This window comes from Lampris incognitus, chromosome 13 (genome assembly GCF_029633865.1).
Source record: "Lampris incognitus isolate fLamInc1 chromosome 13, fLamInc1.hap2, whole genome shotgun sequence".
Classification (NCBI taxonomy): Eukaryota; Metazoa; Chordata; class Actinopteri; order Lampriformes; family Lampridae; genus Lampris; species Lampris incognitus.
In genome coordinates this window covers 17,644,007-17,666,354 of record NC_079223.1, presented here as the reverse complement: position 1 = coordinate 17,666,354, position 22,348 = coordinate 17,644,007, and the positions used below count along the sequence as shown (strand labels likewise).

At 45.6% G+C, this 22,348-nt stretch overlaps 1 protein-coding gene across 1 annotated transcript in view; it reads left to right on the top strand.

Moving 5' to 3' along the window:
* Positions 1-22,348, top strand: part of phactr2 (phosphatase and actin regulator 2) — a 50,692-nt gene that overhangs the window by 23,640 nt on the left and 4,704 nt on the right. Inside the window, exons 5-11 of the mRNA XM_056291372.1 lie at positions 1,143-1,722; positions 2,486-2,661; positions 11,941-12,097; positions 12,794-12,849; positions 18,059-18,120; positions 18,671-18,808; positions 21,865-21,941. Coding sequence (XP_056147347.1) covers positions 1,143-1,722; positions 2,486-2,661; positions 11,941-12,097; positions 12,794-12,849; positions 18,059-18,120; positions 18,671-18,808; positions 21,865-21,941 — 1,246 coding nt within the window. The remainder of the gene's footprint in view (positions 1-1,142; positions 1,723-2,485; positions 2,662-11,940; positions 12,098-12,793; positions 12,850-18,058; positions 18,121-18,670; positions 18,809-21,864; positions 21,942-22,348) is intronic.

The following is a 22,348-nucleotide window of genomic DNA, read 5'->3' as shown; positions in this document are numbered from 1 at the left end:
GGTAAGTAGGACTTTGGCTGGTTGGCTGAAGAGCCTGTTTGCCTGTCTGGATGCTAGCCTATCTGCCTATTTGCCTGCCTGCATGGTGAAGGCAGGTGTCTCGCTCTCTGACCACAAAGATGTTTCCAGACTGTTCATCCATCCCTCTGTTTCTGTGAAGGCTCAACCTCCCCTAAATGTGTGAAGATGTGGTGTGTCAACTATTGAACCTTTGTGTCCCTAGCTTGCCCCTGCTCTTTCCCACCCCAAATAAAGATGGAGTATTTACTTTGTGGTAATTTGTCTGTTTTCTCCAAAAAAAGAAGTATTACGTGAAAGCATTGACTTCTCCATTTGTTAATTTTTATTATACACTTTTATGTGGCTGTGTGCATGCACTTGTGTGTGTGTGTGTGTGTGTGTGAGTGTGAGAGAGAATGAATATTATGCAGATGCATGGTCTCAGCCTCATGTCTGTGCATGAGTGTGCGCGTGTTCTTATTTTACCGGTTGCATGATTTCTACCGGGTAGCCTGGAGTAATGCATGTGATCTTCACGCAGACTATTATGCAGGATTCTGTGTATTTGAGAAATTGCCCTGGGGAGTGGTATACAAGATAACTTTTGTTGCATTTCAGTTTTGTCCCTGATTTTATCTCTGTCCTCAGGCTGCATTTGATGATCACTTATTTACTGTCAGTTATATTCTTGGATACCTATATTTGTCCCAAGAATTAAAGGGTTTAAAAATGCTAACGGAAAGTGGTCCATCTTAGCCAAGTATGGCAAGCAGTATGACCTAATAGGCAATAGTCTGCTTGCTAATTCTTTGTATGCGATAGTGTGTACCTTCAGACTTTTTAAATAAAGTTATAAAAAATCAGCTTAATGGAGTTAAAATCAAGTAATCCTAACCCTAAAAAAAAGAGAGAGAGAGAGAGAGAGAGAGAGAGAGAGAGAGAGAGAAAAGAAGAAAATCAAGTATACCAGAAGTGCTAGTGCACCAGTGGTTAGAGAGGTACTATTTCATATTTGGTACAGTTTGAAAAATATTGAATTAATCATCTAATACAAATTATTTATCCAAGCATGAAAGTCTGATTCTCTTTCTTTATCTCTCTCTCTCTTTCTATGTCTTTGTCTCTCTCATTCATTCTTGCAGTCAAAACATCTCATCCAAAGAAGACAGGGTCCACAACAAAAACTGCGGCCGCATCCACCACCCGTTCCCGGGTGTGTAAGAATGGAGGATCAGCAGTAAAGACTGGTGGGGCAGAAGGAAGGGCCAACCAGAAATCGGACTCTGCTACCCCCTTAGCCTCCTCCTCTACACCTCCTAAGGCCTCCCCAGAGACTGCAAGTCTGCCAGAGGATCTCAAGTTCCTCTCTCCCTCCTCAGACTCCCAGCCTGCCCTGTTACAAAGCTCACCTCCGGAGGCAGAGGGGTCCCAGGCTGACCCCAACTTGGGCCTAGAGCTCAAATCCACTCCCAATGTCCCCTCGTTGGATCTGGAGACCAACGGCCCCTCTGGTGTGGCTCTGGTACTTGGAGAGGATTCACCTCATGTCAATGCAGTTACAGAGGACACCTCTTTTACAGAGGGAGAGACAGACAGCTCCTCACAGGAGGATGAACTGAAGAAGATGGGAGGGGATGGAGGGGGAGGGGGAGGCAATGGGGGAGTAGTAGGAGAAGAGAAGAGGATGGGTGAAATGGAGTCTTGTGTGGAAAATAGTCAGAGGTAAGGATCTAGCAAGGACAACTGAGTTGGTGAAATTCTGAATCTGTACCCTAAATTTGCACCCTCTTCCTCTCAGGTTTTTGGGTCTCAGTCTAATACCGTTCATGGCTGTCCTACTTATCTAGTTCACCACAAGCTAGAGTCAGAAAAAGTAGTATAAGTACACTGCAGGGTAATTAGGTCCCAAAATTATTGCAAAATGATACAAACATGATTAAAATGTTACATAGTGATTATTAATGGAACAAATGCTAGGAATAATAGTAACCACATGTTTTCAATATAGTATTAAGATTATTGCATGGAAACGAATGATCCGCTGTGGTGAACCCTAACGGAAGCAGCCAAAAGTAGTAGTAGTAGTAGTAGTAGCAGTAGCAGTAGATTATTGCATCTTTACAAATAGTTTTATGTGGCTGTTGAATGTAATAATGCTAGTATAATAATAACCAGTAATAATAGTAATTCATTTTATTGCATTAGAAATTTCAATTTCAGGCCTGCTGGTATGGTAAATAGATATGAATGAAGTTTAAAAAAAAAAGGTTGGCTAGACATGCAATAGAGCTAAATATATCACAGAAAGGTGAATCAGGTCATCTGGGCTCAGTGTTTATTGAGAGAAATATTTCACCTCCATCAAAGTGACCGCTTCAGTCTCAACTGGCTGCTAAATATATCAAACATTTTTTTCATTTCTCCAGCAGTTCAGGTCATATTTTCTAGTCCCCAGTCCCCATGCTAACTTGAGTCTGTCCTCCAGGCCACTAAGGGGCGATGCTGAAAAACAACATGGGCACAATGTGAATGTGGAACAGCCTGAAGTGACGGTGATCCCCGAGAGGTCGAGGGACAGCCAGACGAGTGACTCTGACTCCGACGGACCAATCCTGTACCGAGATGAGGAGGAAGATGAGGAGGAAGACGAGTATACAAACAGTATGGAACAAATTCCGACCATGTCATGCCTCAATAGCTATTCAAAGACAAAGTCAATACATAAACCACACAGTCCATACAGATGATTTGAAGACACTCTTCATCGCTAGATATACTGCATGTGATGCTATACACCAATCAGCCAAAACGTTAAAACCACCTGAGGCCACTGCCATCAGGGAATACCATTGCCATGAAGGGGTGTACTTGGTCTGCAACATTGTTTAGGTAGGTGGTACGTGTCAAAGTAACATCCATATGAATGCCAGGACCCAAGGTTTCCCAGCAGAACATTGCCCAGAGCATCACACTGCCTCCGCCGGCTTGCCTTCTTCCCAGTGCATCCTGGTGCCATCTCTTCCCCAGGTAAATAACGCACACGCACATGGCCGTCCACAGTATGTAAAAGAAAACGTGATTCATCAGACCAGGCCACCTCCTTCCATTGCTCCATGGTCCAGTTCTGACACGTGCCCATTGTAGGTGCTTTCGGTGGTGGACAGGGGTCATTATGGGCACTGACCGATCTGCATCTATGCAGCCCCATACACAGCAAGCTGTGATGCACTGTGCATTGTGGCTAGCCTTCACTCCCCATGTGCATCAATGAGCCTTGGGCGCCCATGACCCTGTCACCAGTTCACCGGTTGTCCTTCCTTGGACCACATTTGGTAGGTATTGACCACTGCATACTGGGAACACCCCACAAGACCTGCTGTTTTGGAGATGCTCTGACACAGTCGTCTAGCCATCACAATTTGGCCCTTGTCAAAGTCACTCAAATCCTTACGCTTGCCCATTTTTCCTGCTTCCAACCCATCAAATTCAGGAACTGAGTGTTCACTTGCTGCCTAATATATCCCAGCCCTTGACAGGTGCCAAGGTAACGAGATAATCAACGTTATTCACTTACCTGTCAGTGGTTTTAATGTTTTGGCTGATCTGTGTATTTTGCGTTCAGTGATACTTAACGATCTTTGCTGGCTTTGTCTAATTTGAGTTAAAAGCAAAAATATGATTTCTACTAGTAAGTGACCCGCAACCAAGTTGCGGTGATCATGACGTTTATTAGCTATCCAGCCGTCTAAATCTCTCTCCTCTTCATCCTGCCAGCTAACCGCCTGCCCCTAACCCCCCCACTCCAACTCCCTCCCCCCAAATGCTCAGAATCACTTGAAATGCCGAGAAAAGGGGTTTTAAGCCATTTTTAGAAAATGCATATTTTGCATAATTATTATAATTATATTGTAATTTTCTGCTATTTTTCTGGTCCTCTCTGGAACAATACCTACCACCTCCAAAAGAAATTAGGATCATAAATGCTTTAGTTTTCGGGTCCCGCTATCTACACTAACACACACACTAACACCACACACACACACACACACACACATTGCGAAAATGTATGAGTAGAAGGCGCAAAAGTACCCACACCTGTACGACACGTCACAGAGAGGATACATACCACCGTCTCTTCAGTTTATGTTCTTGTAGAGCCAGCAGGCAAGAGCATGTCTTCCTCGTCGTCAGTGTCGGACGCCATGACAGAAGAGTGTAAACAACACGCAAGCACTGTGGGTAATGTAGTGTTTCACGGACGGTTTTACAGGAAACTACAACGCGGAAGTGCGCTCGACTATGGAAGCCCAAATGACTGCGGACATTCCTCGTGGAGTCCGCTCCGCGTACGTTCCGCCCGAGTATGTTTGGGCCTTTAAATCTGATTCATCAGATAAGACACTCGGACACTTCCACGCGCGCAACAGCGGACAACTTTATTGTTCGTCAGACCCGCCAAAACCCGAACCGCCCGCACGCGCTGATTTACGTTCAAAAACAGAAAACTTTATTGAGTTCACTTCACGTGACAGCCGCCATATACGCCCGTGCTCGACCCATGCAAATGTGACTCTGACGTTGTGGCTTATTTCACGGACGCTTTGTATTTCCAACGCTGCTCGCTGTCTCCGCCCGCCATCCAGCAACTCGTTAAGAACGCGAGGTTTGTGCGAACGGCGGAAAGAGCCGAGGCGTGACGTAGCCAGAGCACGCCATCTTGTTGAACTGCTCAGGATTCTGAAGGGATTCCACATATTTTATGCATATTCCGCATATTATGCATAATTTTAATGTTCTGCTATTTTTTATAGGTGCCCCCGATCATCCCCGATAACCCCCAAAAAGAATCGCGGCCCCAAGTGCTTTAGTTTGGCCGCTTATAGACGCCCACACAGACACACACTGTTACGGGTCTAGATAGATCGATGCCATCGGCTATCCACTAGTTTACCTTAGATACACATGACCCGCGCTCAGGAATATGTTACATCACTTTGAATATACTTGGCTGCACTGAGCAACTCGTGTGTGTGTCATTCTTTATAAGATAGCCTACTGAAACATGGTGCCAGAAGTCGGAGAACTTATTTCTTATTTTACTAGCTCGCATGTTTAAGTTTGTAGGCCTGAGTAGGTCACATGTCGGAGGATTCCGATTCAGAGCAAAGTACTTCTGCTGAAGACGTTGTCACAGAGGAGCTAACGCTAGCATTACCGGCGCCGATAGCATCACATACAATGGCAGCTAACGTGAATATTCCACCACCGTCCCCGATGAGCTTCACAGGCGATTGGAGTGTCAATTGGGACATTTTTCGGGCCGAATATGAAGACTACGTCCTCGTCACGGGCATACTTGGCAAGGACAAGAAAATACAAGCGGCTACTCTAAGAAGTGTGATGGGAAGTGAATGCAGGCATATTTACCGCCACAATCTGAACCTCTCAGAAGATGATCAAGGGGATCCTGACGCCATACCGAGAGAGTTGGGGAAATACTTCAAGCCAGCAAAAAACACAATATACGAGAGGTACATTTTCGGGAGTTGCAAGCAGGAGGAAGGAGAATCGTTTGATACCTTTGTGACGAGACTGAGAGAGAGGGCAGCAACCTGTGAGTATGGACAGTTGAAAGATGAAATGATCCGTGATAAGATAGTCCTGGGAGTTGCAAGCGAGGCCGTTAGGCGCAGGCTGTTGAGAGAGAAGGATTTGAACATGGTCACAGCTATTGACATGTGTCGCGCAGCAGAGCAAACTGACATCCGTATGAGAGCAATGGAGTTTGCAACAACACCGCAGCCGGAGGCAGTGCATGCCGTTGCTAGGCAACCCAGACAAAACCAATGGAAACAGAGCAATCCACCCAGAACAGCAGCAGATGCAGGCAATTGCAAATATTGTGGCAGCTCGCATTCAAGGGGCAGAGAGCATTGCCCGGCCTTCGGGAAACAATGTAGGTCATGTGGGACACTTAATCACTTTTCTAAAGTGTGCTTAAAGAGCAAAAAGGGGCATGCTGAGGGCAAGGTAAACTGTGTGGAATACACAGAAGAACCCCCAGAGCATAGTAATGATGCAGATGATCTGTACATGTTTGAGTCAATCGGCGCAGTGCACACCAAAGGAAAGAAGTGGTTTGTGACTCTGAAACTCCACGACAAGCCACAACAATGTCAGCTGGACTCTGGAGCCACCTGCAATGTAATGGGCTTTCAAGACAAGAAAAGGCTGGCCCCAAACACACCTCTCCGCCCGAGTGACACCAGACTGAAGCTGTATTCGGGGGAAACACTGAGCTCTATGGGCACCTTTGAGACTGACTGTACTGTGAGAGGCCAAACACACAAGCTCTCATTCGAAATAGTGAGGACCAGCCAACATCCTCTTCTGTCAGGCTCCACCTGTGAACGCTTAGGGCTCATGCATTTCACAATTCCAGAGGATGTGCTCAAAATGGAACACACACAACCAGGAGCCCTAACTAAAGAACAGCTTATCAACAGATACAGTGACGTGTTCAACTCCCCTGTGGAATCCGTGCCTGGGGAGGTCCATTTTGACCTTGATCCTAGTGTTGCTGCAGTACAGAGTGCCCCTCGCAATGTCCCAATCGCAATGAAAGCAGCAGTCAAAGCCCAGCTGGACAAGTACGAGGCTGACGGCCACCTTGCGCCTGTCACAGATCCTACAGATTGGATCAGCAACATAGTGATTGTTAAAAAACCGGAGAAGCTGAGAATATGCATTGACCCTAAACCATTGAACAAAGCCCTAAAGCGCTCTCACTACATCATGCCTACCTTGGAGGACATTTTGTATAAATTGCCCAAGGCCAGAGTCTTCACGTTAGTGGACGCTCGGGATGCATTCCTGCAATGCAAACTGGACTATGAGAGTAGCCTCATGACCACGTTCTGGACCCCCTGGGGGAGGAAGCGGTGGCTCAAGCTACCATTTGGAGTATCGGTGGCGCCCGAGGTATATCAGCGCAAGCAGCACGAGCTCCTCGCCGGTCTGAAGGGCGTTGAGCCCATTGCAGACGATATCCTGGTCGTCGGCTGCGGGGACACAGACAAGGAGGCTGGGGACGACCACGACGTCAAGCTTGCGGCGTTGATGGAACGCTGCTGCGAGGTCAAGCTTCGCCTCGGCCTGAAGAAGTTGCAGTTCAAGGTGGCAGAGGTGCAGTTTCATGGCCACATTCTCTCATCTGCTGGACTGAAGCCCGATCCAGAGAAGGTGAGAGCCATTATTGACATGCCGAACCCAACAGATGCCAAGAGCGTGCAGCGTCTCATTGGCTTCGCTAACTATTTAGCCAAGTTCATGCCTCATCTATCTACTGTCTGCGAGCCGTTGCGACGCCTGTTGGACAAGGACACACCCTGGCACTGGCTGCCTAAGCACGAGGCGGCGGTTCATGAGCTTAAGGCGCTGGCGACAGCCATGCCCGTCCTGCGCTACTATGATGTAACTAAGCCAATCGCAATCCAGAGCGACGCCAGCCAGAGCGGTCTCGGTTGTTGTCTCATGCAGGAAGGTCAGCCCATCGCATTTGCCTCGAGGGCTCTTACCCCCACCGAAAAAAACTATGCACAAATTGAGAAGGAGTGTCTCAGTATCGTCTTCGCCTGCCAGAGGTTTCACCATTACCTATATGGCCGCGACCCAATCACAGCAGAGACGGACCATAAGCCTCTGATCTCTATTTTCAGCAAGCCACTTCTCAATGCGCCCAAGAGACTCCAGAGCATGCTCATGACTCTGCAGAACTACGACCTGAGGGTAATCTACAAACCAGGCCCAGAGATGTTCATAAGCGACACGCTCAGCAGAGCTACGGCTGGATGCTCCGGCAGAGGGACTGCATATCAGCGACACGCTATCTGCTCTCTGCAACAAGAGCAGGAAGACATACAGCACGTGAACCAGGCAGAGTACCTGAATGTGACTAACCAGCGGCTGGAACAGATCAGACGACACACCGACAGAGATGAATGCTTACAGGCACTGAAGAACACTGTTCTCGTGGGCTGGCCAGATGTAAAGGAGGAAGCACCCCTCATCGCTAGGGAGTACTGGCCCTTCAGGGATGAAATCAGTGTGCAGAACGGAGTTCTGTTCCGGGGGCAAAAAGTCATCATCCCAAAGTCACTCCGCCCAGAAATGTTGACGCGCATACATTCAAGTCACATAGGGGGTGATGCATGCTACCGACACGCTCAAGAGACATTGTACTGGCCCAACATGCAGTCAGAGATAAAGGACTTTGTAAGCAGCTGCTCGACCTGCAATGTGTACGCCCACAATCAGCAAAAGGAGACCATGCTCTCTCACGAAGTACCAACCAGGCCATGGCAGGTCTTGAGCATGGACCTATTCAGCTTCAGACAGAAAGACAATCTCCTAATAGTCGACCACTATTCCGATTTTTGGGAGATTGAGCTTCTACCCGACATGTCTGCAGAGACAGTCATCAAGCGATGTAAGGCACAGTTCGCCCGACATGGTCAGCCAGAGAAGGTTATTACAGACAACGGCCCTCAGTTCACAGCTCAGTTCACACGGTTCGCTTCTGAGTGGGAATTTGAGCACGTGACCTCCTCTCCCAGACACCCGAAAGCGAATGGCAAGGCCGAGTCGGCCGTGAAGATTGTAAAAAATCTTCTGCGTAAGGCCGCGCATGATGGTGAAGACCCCTGGAAAGCCGTGCTTCACTGGAGGAATACACCTACGGAAAACATGGGCAGCAGCCCAGCACAACGCCTCATGTCCCGCCGGTTGAAGACGTCCATCCCGGCGGCAAGCAAGCTCCTGGAACCAGCTGTTGTCGTGGGCGTCACTGAAAAGCTGCGCCACAGGAAGCAACTCGCCAAATCCTTCTATGACAGATCTGCCCGTGAATTGCCGGCACTTGAAATTGGGGAAGTCGTACGGATGAAGCCCCTGCCAGGTGATAACACTGGCCGCTGGAGAGTCGGAACTTGTCTCCGCAGGGTTGCGCCGAGGTCTTATCTTGTGGACATTGATGGCTCCCTGTACCGTCGTAACAGGATCGATCTCAGAGTGGCTGAGCCAGCTGCACGAGCCGCGCACGATCCTGTTGAACCCGCTGCGGCACACACACCGGACGGGGATCCAGCTACAGAAACTGTCATTGAGACCCCTCAGGCTGTGTTCGAGCCGAGCCCCATCAGGTCCATGCCCAAGGCGCCATCTACTCCTGTTGGCGCTCCGCGTTCGGATGGACACATTTACACAAGGGTTGGACGGCTGTCTAAACCTCCACTGAAACTCACTATGTAATCTGAATTATGTTGATGGTTGCTATGTGGGAGAGAGGGGAAAAAGAGGAGAAATGTTATCATACGCTACTGTGGTTATTACACTGGTATGGGATATGAAGAGATTTACTGCTGTTGCACTGTTATTGGTTGTTCGTACACTACCGTTCAAAAGTTTGGGATCACCCAAACAATTTTGTGTTTTCCATGAAAAGTCACACTTATTCACCACCATATGTTGTGAAATGAATAGAAAATAGAGTCAAGACATTGACAAGGTTAGAAATAATGATTTGTATTTGAAATAAGATTTTTTTTACATCAAACTTTGCTTTCGTCAAAGAATCCTCCATTTGCAGCAATTACAGCATTGCAGACCTTTGGCATTCTAGCTGTTAATTTGTTGAGGTAATCTGGAGAAATTGCACCCCACGCTTCCAGAAGCAGCTCCCACAAGTTGGATTGGTTGGATGGGCACTTCTTTGAGCAGATTGAGTTTCTGGAGCATCACATTTGTGGGGTCAATTAAACGCTCAAAATGGCCAGAAAAAGAGAACTTTCATCTGAAACTCGACAGTCTATTCTTGTTCTTAGAAATGAAGGCTATTCCATGCGAGAAATTGCTAAGAAATTGAAGATTTCCTACACCGGTGTGTACTACTCCCTTCAGAGGACAGCACAAACAGGCTCTAACCAGAGTAGAAAAAGAAGTGGGAGGCCGCGTTGCACAACTGAGCAAGAAGATAAGTACATTAGAGTCTCTAGTTTGAGAAACAGACGCCTCACAGGTCCCCAACTGGCATCTTCATTAAATAGTACCTGTTAGAGCCTGTTTGTGCTGTCCTCTGAAGGGAGTAGTACACACCGGTGTAGGAAATCTTCAATTTCTTAGCAATTTCTCGCATGGAATAGCCTTCATTTCTAAGAACAAGAATAGACTGTCGAGTTTCAGATGAAAGTTCTCTTTTTCTGGCCATTTTGAGCGTTTAATTGACCCCACAAATGTGATGCTCCAGAAACTCAATCTGCTCAAAGAAGTGCCCATCCAACCAATCCAACTTGTGGGAGCTGCTTCTGGAAGCGTGGGGTGCAATTTCTCCAGATTACCTCAACAAATTAACAGCTAGAATGCCAAAGGTCTGCAATGCTGTAATTGCTGCAAATGGAGGATTCTTTGACGAAAGCAAAGTTTGATGTAAAAAAAATCTTATTTCAAATACAAATCATTATTTCTAACCTTGTCAATGTCTTGACTCTATTTTCTATTCATTTCACAACATATGGTGGTGAATAAGTGTGACTTTTCATGGAAAACACGAAATTGTTTGGGTGATCCCAAACTTTTGAACGGTAGTGTATATGAAAGTAATTTTATTTTGCACTAACTTCATGTGCATGTGTTTATACTTGGAAAAGGAGGATGTTACGGGTCTAGATAGATCGATGCCATCGGCTATCCACTAGTTTACCTTAGATACACATGACCCGCGCTCAGGAACATGTTACATCACTTTGAATATACTTGGCTGCACTGAGCAACTCGTGTGTGTGTCATTCTTTATAAGATAGCCTACTGAAACACACACCGGACACACATTGTGAAAATACATGAGTAGATGACAGTGATCAGACTAAATAGCAAGTAAAGCAGTTATTTTTCTTTAAGTGATTGTTAGAAAGTTGCAAAAAGATATATAAAAATGTCCCCAGCCCAAATTTATATCTAAATGTCGCAAATTGATGCATTTACTTTTATAGATTATGAAAGTAATAAAAATAATATAAAAGATCATGACATAAAAGCAGGTGACTTAAAGGAGGTAATTTAAAAGATCATACATGTTTACCCGTCCGAGTTCCTGTTATTGAGGAGTAAGGTCTGAGTTCTTGTTATTTATATTATATCCTTATGTGTTTTAAGACAATTTGATGTTACATTTCCACCACTTTGGCTTTGGTTTTCAGCTATAAGTTGTGATATCCATTGAGCCGTAGCTTGAGTAACGGCAACTCTATAAACTCAACAAGTGGGCCCCCGGCTTGGTTGGGCGTCCCTGCGGACACAAATGGCCGTGTCGGCGGGTGGGAAGCCAGATGTGGGTATGTGTCCTGGCCGATGCACTAGCACCTCCTCTGGTTGGTCAGGGCGCCTGTTCGGGGGGGAGGGGGAACTGGGGGGAATAGCGTGATCCTCCCACGCGCTACGCTCCCTGGCTAAATTCCTCACTGTCAGGTGAAAAGAAGCGGCTGGCGACTCCACATGTAACAGAGGAGGCATATGGTAGTCTGCAGCCCTCCCCGGATCAGCAGAGGGGTGGAGCAGTGACCGGGATGGCTCGGAAGAGTGGGGTAATTGGCTGGATACAATTGGGGAGAAAAAGAGGGGGAAAAAACCCCACAAGTGGAATTAACAGCCTCTTATAGAGAACCGCCTTAAATTAACAGATAACTTGAATATTGTCATTCCTGTTTATTTTTTTGCATATTCGTCCCTACATGTCCTTGTGTCAAGCATCAATTGCCTTCATTAATTAATTATTTATTTTTGCCTTTCTGGTCAAAGTAGCTTGCTACGAGCAGCTGAAGTCTTCATAAGTTACTCTGCAGAGTCCAGAGGCCTGGGCTAACATTATACTCTTTATCTCTGTTTCAGGCTCCCTAGCCATTAAGATCCGAAGGCGAGATACCCTCAACATCAAGCTGAGGAATCGGCCCAGCAAGAGAGAGCTGGAGGAGAAAAACATCCTGCCGCGCAGCTCAGAAACCGAAAGGCATGAGCTACGACAGCAGATAGGCTCCAAACTAGTCAGGTATATAGTCACACTCACAAACACACACGGACATACAGACACACACTAGGTGCAGATAGATGAGACAGTGTATTAAGGGTATATGAAAATGCACACACATACCTACCTGCACATGTGCTACGGGTAGGTTAGGTCCCAGTCTCCATCAACAAACAGATTCAGCTGAATGGTGGGAAGACATCTAAGAAAGCGCACTGGCCTTTTGCTAATTCCTGTCTAACATTAGCTAACATTAAACCTTGTGTTAAAACTTTAATAAGATGTTTCCAAGAGGCCTCACATTACCCCTCCTGCACAGCTGTACATGCTACTGAATTGTATGTTAGCATGTGTGTATATGCATGAAAATTGTTATTGAAATGCCTTTGTTTGGGGTACAAGTTATTGTTAAAGTGGTTTTATATTGATGGCACACTCTTTATTAAAAAAAATGTTGGAGGAAGGTCCACCCAATGACTGCTGGGATAGGCTCCAGCAGCCCATGACCCGAATTCGGATAAGCGGCTTGGATAATGGATGTTGGAGAAGGGTTGGCCATAGGCCAATAGGTAGAGCAATAGCTCTTGATGAACTGTACAGGCTGTTATGTTTGTGGGCGCAGCCATGTAGGAGCTTTTCTTAATACATTTGATTTGTGCGCCCTCTCTCCTCACTGTGGCATTGTTGTTTGATTGGACTTCCTTCTTCTTCCCCCAGACGCCTGAGCCAGCGACCCTCCCCAGAGGAACTTGAGCAGAGGAACATCCTCAAACGTGAGTCGCCAACAATTCTCTACTTGAACCAAGAGAAACACAAACCCAGCTAAATTAAATCACATCACTTGGGGTGTGAAATCAGGGGTTATGGTCACTGACCTATAAACTCTGGATTGATAACGTAATGACAGCATGGCTGCTATTGCCTTCAAGCCATATCCTTGGCAGCCAGGGGCATCTGGGTAGCATAGCAGTCTATTCCGCTGTCTACCAACACGATATCTCCGGTTCAAATCCCTGTGTTACCTCCAGCTTGGTCAGGCATCCCTGCAGACACAATTGGCCATGTCTGCGGGTGGGAAGCCAGATGTGGGTAAGAGTGGGATAATTGGCTATGTATAATTGGGGGGGGGGGTCCTTGGCAGCCATTTTTTCTTTTTCTTTTTTTAGATTTTTCCCCTTTTTCTCCCCAATTGTACTTGGCCAATTACCCCACTCTTCTGAGCTGTCCCATTCGCTGCCCCACCCCCTCTGCTGATCTGGGGAGGGCTGCAGACTACCACATGCCTCCTCCAATACATGTGGAGTCGCCAGCTGCTTCTTTTCATCTGACAGTTAAGAATTTCGCCAGGGGGACATAGCACGTGGGAGGATCACACTATTCCCCCCAATCCCCCCCCAAACAGGAACCCTGACTGACCAGAGGAGGCACTAGTGCATCGACCAAGACACATACCCACATCTGCCTTCCCACCCGCAGACATGACCAATTGTGTCTGTAGGGACGCCCGACCAAGCCGGAAGTAACACGAGGATTTGATCCGGCGATCCCCGTGTTGGTAGGCAACGGAATAGACCGCTACGCTACGTGGATGCCTCAATGCTATTTTTAACATTAATAGTTGTCAATTACATGTATTTAGATCTAATGGTATTAACATACATGGCATGAAGCACAGTCATAATCATAACTTACAACAAGTAACATGGGCAACATAAATGCTTACCAAGCGGGAACAAGTTGCTGGTGAGGTCCATCCACTTACCTGTGTCCACTACTACAACCCTGCTGTAAGGAATATCAAGGTGGTCTCGCACATTTTACGTCATCATCAATCCAGAGTTTATCAGAGATCAGTGGTTATGGTTCGACATCGTTTCAGCACAGCTGAAAATGTAAAATACATTTGAGGATACGGTTGGTTTTTCTGCATTTCTTGCGTTGTGCATGACAATAATGTAAACACTCATCTTTAGTGTATTATAGGATTTTTACTGCAGTGAAATGAGAACAATTTTATGTGCAATTTTATGCAAATATCTATATCTATCTACACACACACACACACACACACACACACACACACACACATATATTGTATGTAAGCAGTTATGATTGTGTATCTCTAAGTTTAGATTTTCTCACTGAACAGACACTTTTACATAAAGAGCCTTACAGAAGAGTCAGCAGCTAGCTGAGGTGGTCATGTGTCAACCTTCAGGCCTCTCAGAGCACTCAGTCGTAATCATATCACAGTCAAGAGAGCATGTCAAGTGCAATTAGCATCAGTACACAACAGATAGATCACCAGCAGTGACACGAACGTGTTTGACGTCGGATGAATTTTGAACATCTATCGGGTGCTTCCTGCGCTGGAATGGTGTGGTTGGTCACGGTGAGGTCTGGGTCTACGGGCTACACAGAGGTTGCGTCAGTCCTTGCTCTGGTTACCAGCACGTCAGCGTGATATTACCTCAGATGGTAGGGATGTTTGGCCAAAAACATTCAATGGTTATTCTGTACCCAGCGCGACCACAGGCACCCATTGCACCACAAACAAAAAATGTCTTCCTAAATTTGAGGCATTCTTCATTGAACTTTGCTTTTTTTTTTTTTAAATGGTAAAATACTCCTAAGCAGATGACCTAAATAGCAGAAACTGTTGCTGCAGGCTTTTTCTATCCTTTGGCCTTCCTTGTTAACATTCCATTTAAGAGACTGGCTGGTGCTGGTGCTGCCTCTCTAAATCAACTGTCCCTTTGAAGTGGGTTTTTACATGGGATATTACATCGGGAAGGCCAATCCAGGCTAATTCATATCGTTTTATCCTGCAACTCGAGAGTAAGCAGGAGAGAGTAGTGGCTAATCCACTCATGCCATCCTGTCCTTAAGGGATTCAATACAGTAATGATAACACATGGTAAATGGACTGCATTTATACGGCGCTTTTCTAGTCTGCCGACCGCTCAACACACTTTACAGTGTATGCATCGCATTCACCCATTCACACACCCATTCATACACTGATGGCGGAGGCTGCCATGTAAGGTGCCAACCTGCTCATCAGGAGCAGTTAGGGGGTTCAGCGCCTTGCTCAAGGACACTTCGACACGCTCTCTGGAGGAGCCGGGGATCGAACTAGCGACCTCCCGATTACTAGATGACCCGCTCTACCTCCTGAGCCATGCCGCCACAACAATAATACTAATTACTATTATGCAACAACTATACCATACAACAATACTGATCTCATTAAATTAATAGTACAGCTTACATAACAAGCCTTTATGAGTCTTATGGCCTGTGTGCTGCAGCACAAGCTACATAGCCATTACAATACTTCATTATGAAACAGAAATTCATTTGAAATTTGGCATTTGAGAGTTGCCTAGTTGTTCATGAGTAAGGGTAGGATGGAGCGGGAGACTGACAGGCAGATTGGTGCAGCATCAGCAGTAATGCAGATGTTGTACCGGACCGTTGTGGTGAAGAGGGAGCTGAGCCGGAAGGCAAAGCTCTCAATTTACCAGTCAATCTTCGTTCCAACCCTCATCTATGGTCATGAGCTTTGGGTAGTGACCGAAAGAGTGAGATCGCAGATACAAGCAGCTGAAATGAGTTTCTTCCGTAGGGTGTCTGGGTTCAACCCTAGAGATAGGGTGAGGAGCTCAGACATCCGGAGGGAACTCAAAGTAGAGCCGCTGCTCCTTCGTGTCAAAAGGAGCCAGTTGAGGTGGTTCAGCAATCTGATTAGGATGCCTCCTGGTCACCTTCCTTTGGAGGTTTTCTGGGCACGTCCAACTGGGAGGAGACCCCAGGGGTAGACCCAGAACTCGCTGGAGGGACTACATGTCCAATCTGGCCTGGGAATGCCTTGGGATCCCCCAGGAGGAGCTGGAGGGCGTTGCTGGGGAGAGGGATGTCTGGAGTGTCCTACTTAGCTTACTGCCACCGCGACCTGACCCGGAGAAGCAGCTGATGATGAGTAGAGATGAGATGAGATGAGATGAGATGAGATGAGATGAGATGAGATGAGATCAGTTGCCTAGTCTTTTGATTAGAAACAAATGATGGGTCATAGCATCTTTTCTTGATATATTAAAGAAAAGATTCAATGCTGGTGCATCAAAATATTCTGAATATTTGAAGTTAAAGCTACAAATTTAAAAGAAGAGAAGGTGTGTGGGCCCGTGTTTTACTTTATGTACTTATTGTATGTTTTTCAAAAGGCATGTCCTGCATTTTCAGTAAATTATTTGCTTTTTCTGTTCATCCATCCAAAAACCCCATTCCTCATTCTAATGTGTGACGAGGTTCATATTTTCTGTTTGAAAGACGCTTTCTGTTTTGTGTCGTGGGATTTGGTGTGCAGAGCAACAACACAAAACAGGCAGTTACTCACTTCTTTTAGAGTATAAACCGTCCTATATTCAACAGTTCAACCCAAGAAGTCACACACACACACACACAGTTTATAGTAACACAGGCTACACTCAGATGCACCTCGACTCCATTTGGACGTCTTTTTTTTCCCTCCCCAAATACGACGCTGTCATTTTTAGAACACTGTGAACACAAAAATGGAAATGCATGACTTTAATTATGATTTGCTTGACTTCTATGTATTGTCCTAGACCAGATATATATCCAGTTTGCAGCCATGCCACCCAAGTCTGAATGGTATAATTAGAGTTCATGTGGATATGTCACTCACCATGATGAATGCTCTGCGTTGGCAGGCATAGCTTATTGTTCAGTGGCTTGACCAAAAAAAGGAAAACGGCAACAATGGAAGTCAGTGGAAAATGGGCTCAGATGATGATTTAATGTCTATTTCGGAAGATATCTGCCTTAACGCTAAGCTCAAAGGCACACGTTGCAGTTGGTCAGTGACTGTGGTGTTTTCATGAAGAAGGATCTGTTGGCAGTTCAGTCAGATCTGGGTTACTCTAGCCCTCCATGTGTAAAGGCAGTGCACTGAAACTTCTGTAGTATTTTACATTATCATGCACACATATGATCGCTCTGGTTATGAGTAAAAGGATAGAATTGATTGGTAGTTGTGGTGTGAAGAAGAAAATTCTTATGAGTAAATCTAAAGCTAGAGGTCGAGGGTTAGTTACCATCCACACACACAGACACACACACACACACACAGACACACACACACACATACATACACAGAGTACATACACAGAAGTTCGTGTAAAAATGGAGATTTACGTGGAGGGCAATGGTCGAACCAGAGTTAAATTCCTTGTTATGTGTAGGCCTTCACATACGTGGCCAAATAAAACTGATTCTGATTCTTAAAAAGAAAAAAGGCACACAATATAAATTTGATTCATATTTACGTTAAAGCCCAGTATCATGTCTTTTCATGTTATAGTCACGAATGATTTATTGTTGGAAGGCTGTTTCGCGTCTGCGCCACGTTTTTCTTCTTCTGTCAATCGGGACTCGGGAGCGCAGAAGCTGTATAGATTGGGGTTAGGGCCGGAGAGGATCCGTCATATATCGGCCTTTGGATTTTAAAGACATCTTTAACATTTCTCAACACAAAAACACTAAAGTGTCCTTGATACCTCGACAATATGACAGGCTAGTGTTACACCCATCCGTTTTCATTATTTCTCCTTCGATTCTGAGAAATCAAGTTGGTTTTGGTCGGTTTCAATAGCGGAAGGCTACGTTAGCCTACCCATGATTCTTAGCGAGTTTGAAAGTTCGTGCTGAGTGTCATGAAAAAAAAAGAGGAAAATTCGTGTTCGTGTACACGAATCAATAGATTAAATGTTGACTATTACACAAACTGCCATACAACCCACTTCCATTGTTTTTTGTTTTTTGTTTTCTGTTTGATATGAGGGCATATGAACACCACCCCATGTGTTGAACTCCATCTTGGGCCATTCTGAATAGAAGCAGAGACTTTTTTTTAGGTACAGTGGATGTTAAATGACCCCGTCGCTTCTCTGTGTGCAGAGAAAAATGAAGCAGAGGAGCAAGAAGCCAAGCAAGAGATTAAAAGGAGACTCTCCAGAAAGGTACTGTAAACACACACACACACACACACACACACACACACACACACACACACACACATACCAATGTCTCTCTATACTTGTGGGGACCCCTCATTGACTACATTCATTCCCTAGCCCTTAACCCTAACCTTAACTTAATCCTAATTCTAACCTTGACCCTAAACCCAAGTCCTAACCCTAAAATAGACCCTTTTCCTCACGGGGAACCCATAAAATGTCCCCACATGGTAAGTGGTTTCAGGTTTTTCTATCCTAATGGGGACATCTGGTCCCCATTAGGATAGAAAAACCTGGTACACACACACACACGTTCACACAGTTAAACACCTGCACACACATAAATGTGAGAGGGAAAGAGAAATAAAAGGAAGGAGATGAGGAGAGAGTATTTAACTGCAAATATTGAACTTGTGATTGGCTTTAGTACGCCACATGGCGACCGGAACCACGAGGAGAAAGGCACAGTTTGTGGTGAAATTGCCCCATCTAGTGAACGTAAAGGAAATTGTTCCAGAAAATACCCATCCTCTCTTCTCCTGTGTGTCCGTAGTTGAGCGTCAGGCCTACAGTGGCAGAGTTGGTGGCACGGAGGATCCTGCGTTTTAATGAGTATGTAGAAGTAACTGATGCTAAGGACTACGACCGCCGGGCGGACAAACCCTGGACTAGGCTCACCCCTGCAGACAAGGTACCCTTACTCTGTACTTATTTGAATGAATGAATGAATGAATGATGATTTATTTTGAACATGTAATAAGCAGGATATAACATACAGATAAGCCATTGCTAATAATCTGAAGTGATCAACCACTCCACACATCAAACTCAGTGAACAAATCTCCGTATGCATCAGATCACTTGTTACATGTTCGGAAGGAGGCGGGGGGGGGGGGGGGGCACGGTGGCGCAGTGGTTAGTGCGGTCGCCTCACAGCAAGAAGGTCCTGGGTTCGAGCCCCAGGGTAGTCCAACCTTGGGGGTCGTCTCGGGTTGTCCTCTGTGTAGAGTTTGCATGTTCTCCCCGTGTCTGCATGGGTTTCCTCCGGGGGCTCCGGTTTCCTCCCACAGTCCACAGACATGTAGGTCAGCTGAATCGGCCATACTAAAATTGTCCCTAGGTGTGTGTGTGTGTGTGTGTGTGTGTGTGTGTCGGCTGGCCGGCCCTGTGATGGCCTGGCGGCCTGTCCAGGGGGTCTCCCCGCCTGCCGCCCAATGACTGCTGGGATAGGCTCCAGCATCCCGTGACCCCGGTTGGGATAAGCGGCTTGGATAATGGATGGATGGATGTTTGAAAAGGAGTAGGAGTATTTCTTACAGTTAACTCCCTATTTCTGTGATATGTATAAAGAGATTGTGCAAATACTAAACTTACCTCCACTGAGACGCGTCATGATCCATTAAAAACATTAAACAAACAAATACAAATTTACCTCAAAGAATAAATGAACTTGCATAAGAAGTTTTCATGTTAAGACAAAATATATGAAGCGGTGACTTTGCAGTCAGTAAGCATCTGAATTGTGGGAGAGTCCCTGCATAAGATATATGGTAGGCACTAGGGCTGCACAATATTGACAGAAAATTACATTGTGGTTCTTGTGCTGAATATTACAGCTGGGCTAGGAGTTGCGGTCACCCGTGGTTCAGTTTCTCGACACTGTTTCTCATCTATTTCTTAAAAAGGGCTTCAGTAAATGATGAGCTGGGTGAATTGGGTGCTGATGCTTCAGATTTGCATAGGACAACGCCGGTGAAAGGTTTTTTCTCTATTGTTGAAGCGGCACTCTAAAAAGAGCTCCTTGATTTTGCTTGACCCCAGTTCAATCCTTGCAATTTGTCATGCAAAACCACCCTAGACATTTTTGCATCGGCTGCAGTTTGCTCATTGCAGAAACAGTCGCTGTTTGTTCAGCAAAACTTGCTCTTCGCTCGGCATAAGTTCGGGTTATAAGGATGGTTTATCTCGGAGTTTGTTTAAATGTGACTGATCATATGATCATTAACCAACAAAGACGTTATTTCAACTTTAGCGACACCTTTATCTGATAATGGATGGATGGATAGAGGAATAAAGTCCTAATCAGAGTGAGCACAACGTGATAAAGACGTGCAGATTTTTTGCTCAGCCTTTTGATGAATGGGTACATTTATATGGTCTAGTCTGGCTATTTTTGGCTTTTTGAAACTGTGCATTTGAAAGGTCGCCAGACACTTTGAAACAGCACGTTTTTGCAATACAAGTGTGAAAACATCTAACACACAGGGTGGCAAATTGGACTCTTCCTGTTACGTGTATTGTTCTGCACTGATGCATGAAGAATAAGAGAAGTGCAAAGCAAAGAGAAAGCACTTTATTTCAAACCATGTAAATGCCTTTAGTGAAATATCGCTTGAAACTGATTGCTCACAGCAATGGGATTATTGATGTGCATGTAAAAAGAATCCAAGGTTTTATATTTCAGTGTTTTTCTTGTTTGGTTTTTTGTTTTATTTTGAGCTTGGGTTGGGTTGTTCTCTGAAGTTTATATACAAATCCTCTAAAGAAATGTTACAGCCTCAGCAAATTAGACATTTTGGGAGTCAGTACTATCATTATTATTATTATTTCTTTAATTTGTGCAGCCCTCATGGGTCACAAACAGCAAAGTAGGACTAAATTAGAAGGTGGATTACCACTGGTTTCCATTTGACCACTTAAGGCAAACAATCCTCCAATGTAACTGAAGATGAAGTGGTTTTTAAGAAACTTTAAATTTTAGAAAAAAACAAACAAAACAAATTCCGTCTTGTAAAAGAGCATCGGCTTGATTTTTAGACAAAAAGAGGGTTTGGTTGAAGTCAGTGGTTTTTTTTACCTCCCCAACATGACATTATAAACTTGCTGATATGGACTCTGCAGCTCGTGAATCACACGCAAAGGCTTTCAGACGTACGATAGTAGTAGTGGGGCAGCACAGTGGCGCAGTGGTTAGCGCGGTCGCCTCACAGCAAGGTCCTGGGTTCGAGCCCTGGGGTAGTCCAACCTTAGTGGGTTATCCCGGGTCGTCCTCTGTGTGGAGTTTGCATGTTCTCCCCGTGTCTGCGTGGGTTTCCTCCAGGGGCTCCGGTTTCCTCCCACAGTCCAAAGACATGCAGGTCAGGTGAATCGGCCATACTACATTGTCCCTAGGTGTGTGTGTGTGTGTGTGGGGGGGGGGGGGGCTGTGATGGCCTGGCGGCCTGTCAAGGGTGTCTCCCTGCCTGCTGCCCAATGACTGCTGGGATAGTCTCCAGCATCCCCCGTGACCCTGAGAGCAGGATAAGCGGTTTAGATAATGGATGGATGGATGGATGGATGGATCGATGGATAGTAGCGGTGAGTGAGTAGAGTAGTCTTCTTTATCCGCTGCAAGGCCCTTCGCTCATGGGAATTTAGGGACATTGTGGTACTAGTGGTACTACCCTCACCATCTCACAGCTGCCCTCTGATGATTTAGTATTGATGATGCACTGAGAACAGTGTGTACTGACTGGAAATGACAAGGCAAACATCGCAAAGTGTATGTGTGTGCCTGTGTGTCTCAAGATAGAGTTAGGAATGGGATGCTCTTACCCATAAATCAACACGTGTGTGTGTGTGTGTGTGTGTGGTGTGTGTGTGTGTGTGTGTGTGTGTGTGTGTGTGTGTGTGTGTGTGTGTGTGTGTGTGTGTGTGTGTGTGTGTGTGTGTGTGTGTGTGTGTGTGTGCGCGTGCTTTGCCCTACAGGCTGCTATCCGTAAGGAGCTGAATGAGTTTAAGAGCCGGGAGATGGAAGTTCACGAAGAGAGCAAGCAGTTCACCAGGTAATGACTGGACCATTCGATGGCCTTGGTCCCGCTTTGACAATCATTTACACTTAATTAGTAAATAATCACTCTAAAATACAACTGTTTATTCACTTTAATCAATATTAATACTGTTTTGACCTCCAAGACCCTTTCCACTAATTATGTGGAAGGCTTGATTTGCTTCTACCGTAGGTTGTTTTCACTTCATTAGTCCTCAGCTATTGATAGCCCCCTCGAGTCGCCCTGAGCTATTAGATTTAGCTGACGTGGCCTTGTATTGTTTCCCAGTGCAAAAAGGGCGAAAACAAGATTGTGTTCACCTGTAGCACAAGTATAGCATTGCGTAGTGTATGTGTGCATATTTATGAACAAACTGTGTGTTTGTGTGTTGTGCATGTGTGTGTGTGTGTGTGTGCATAATT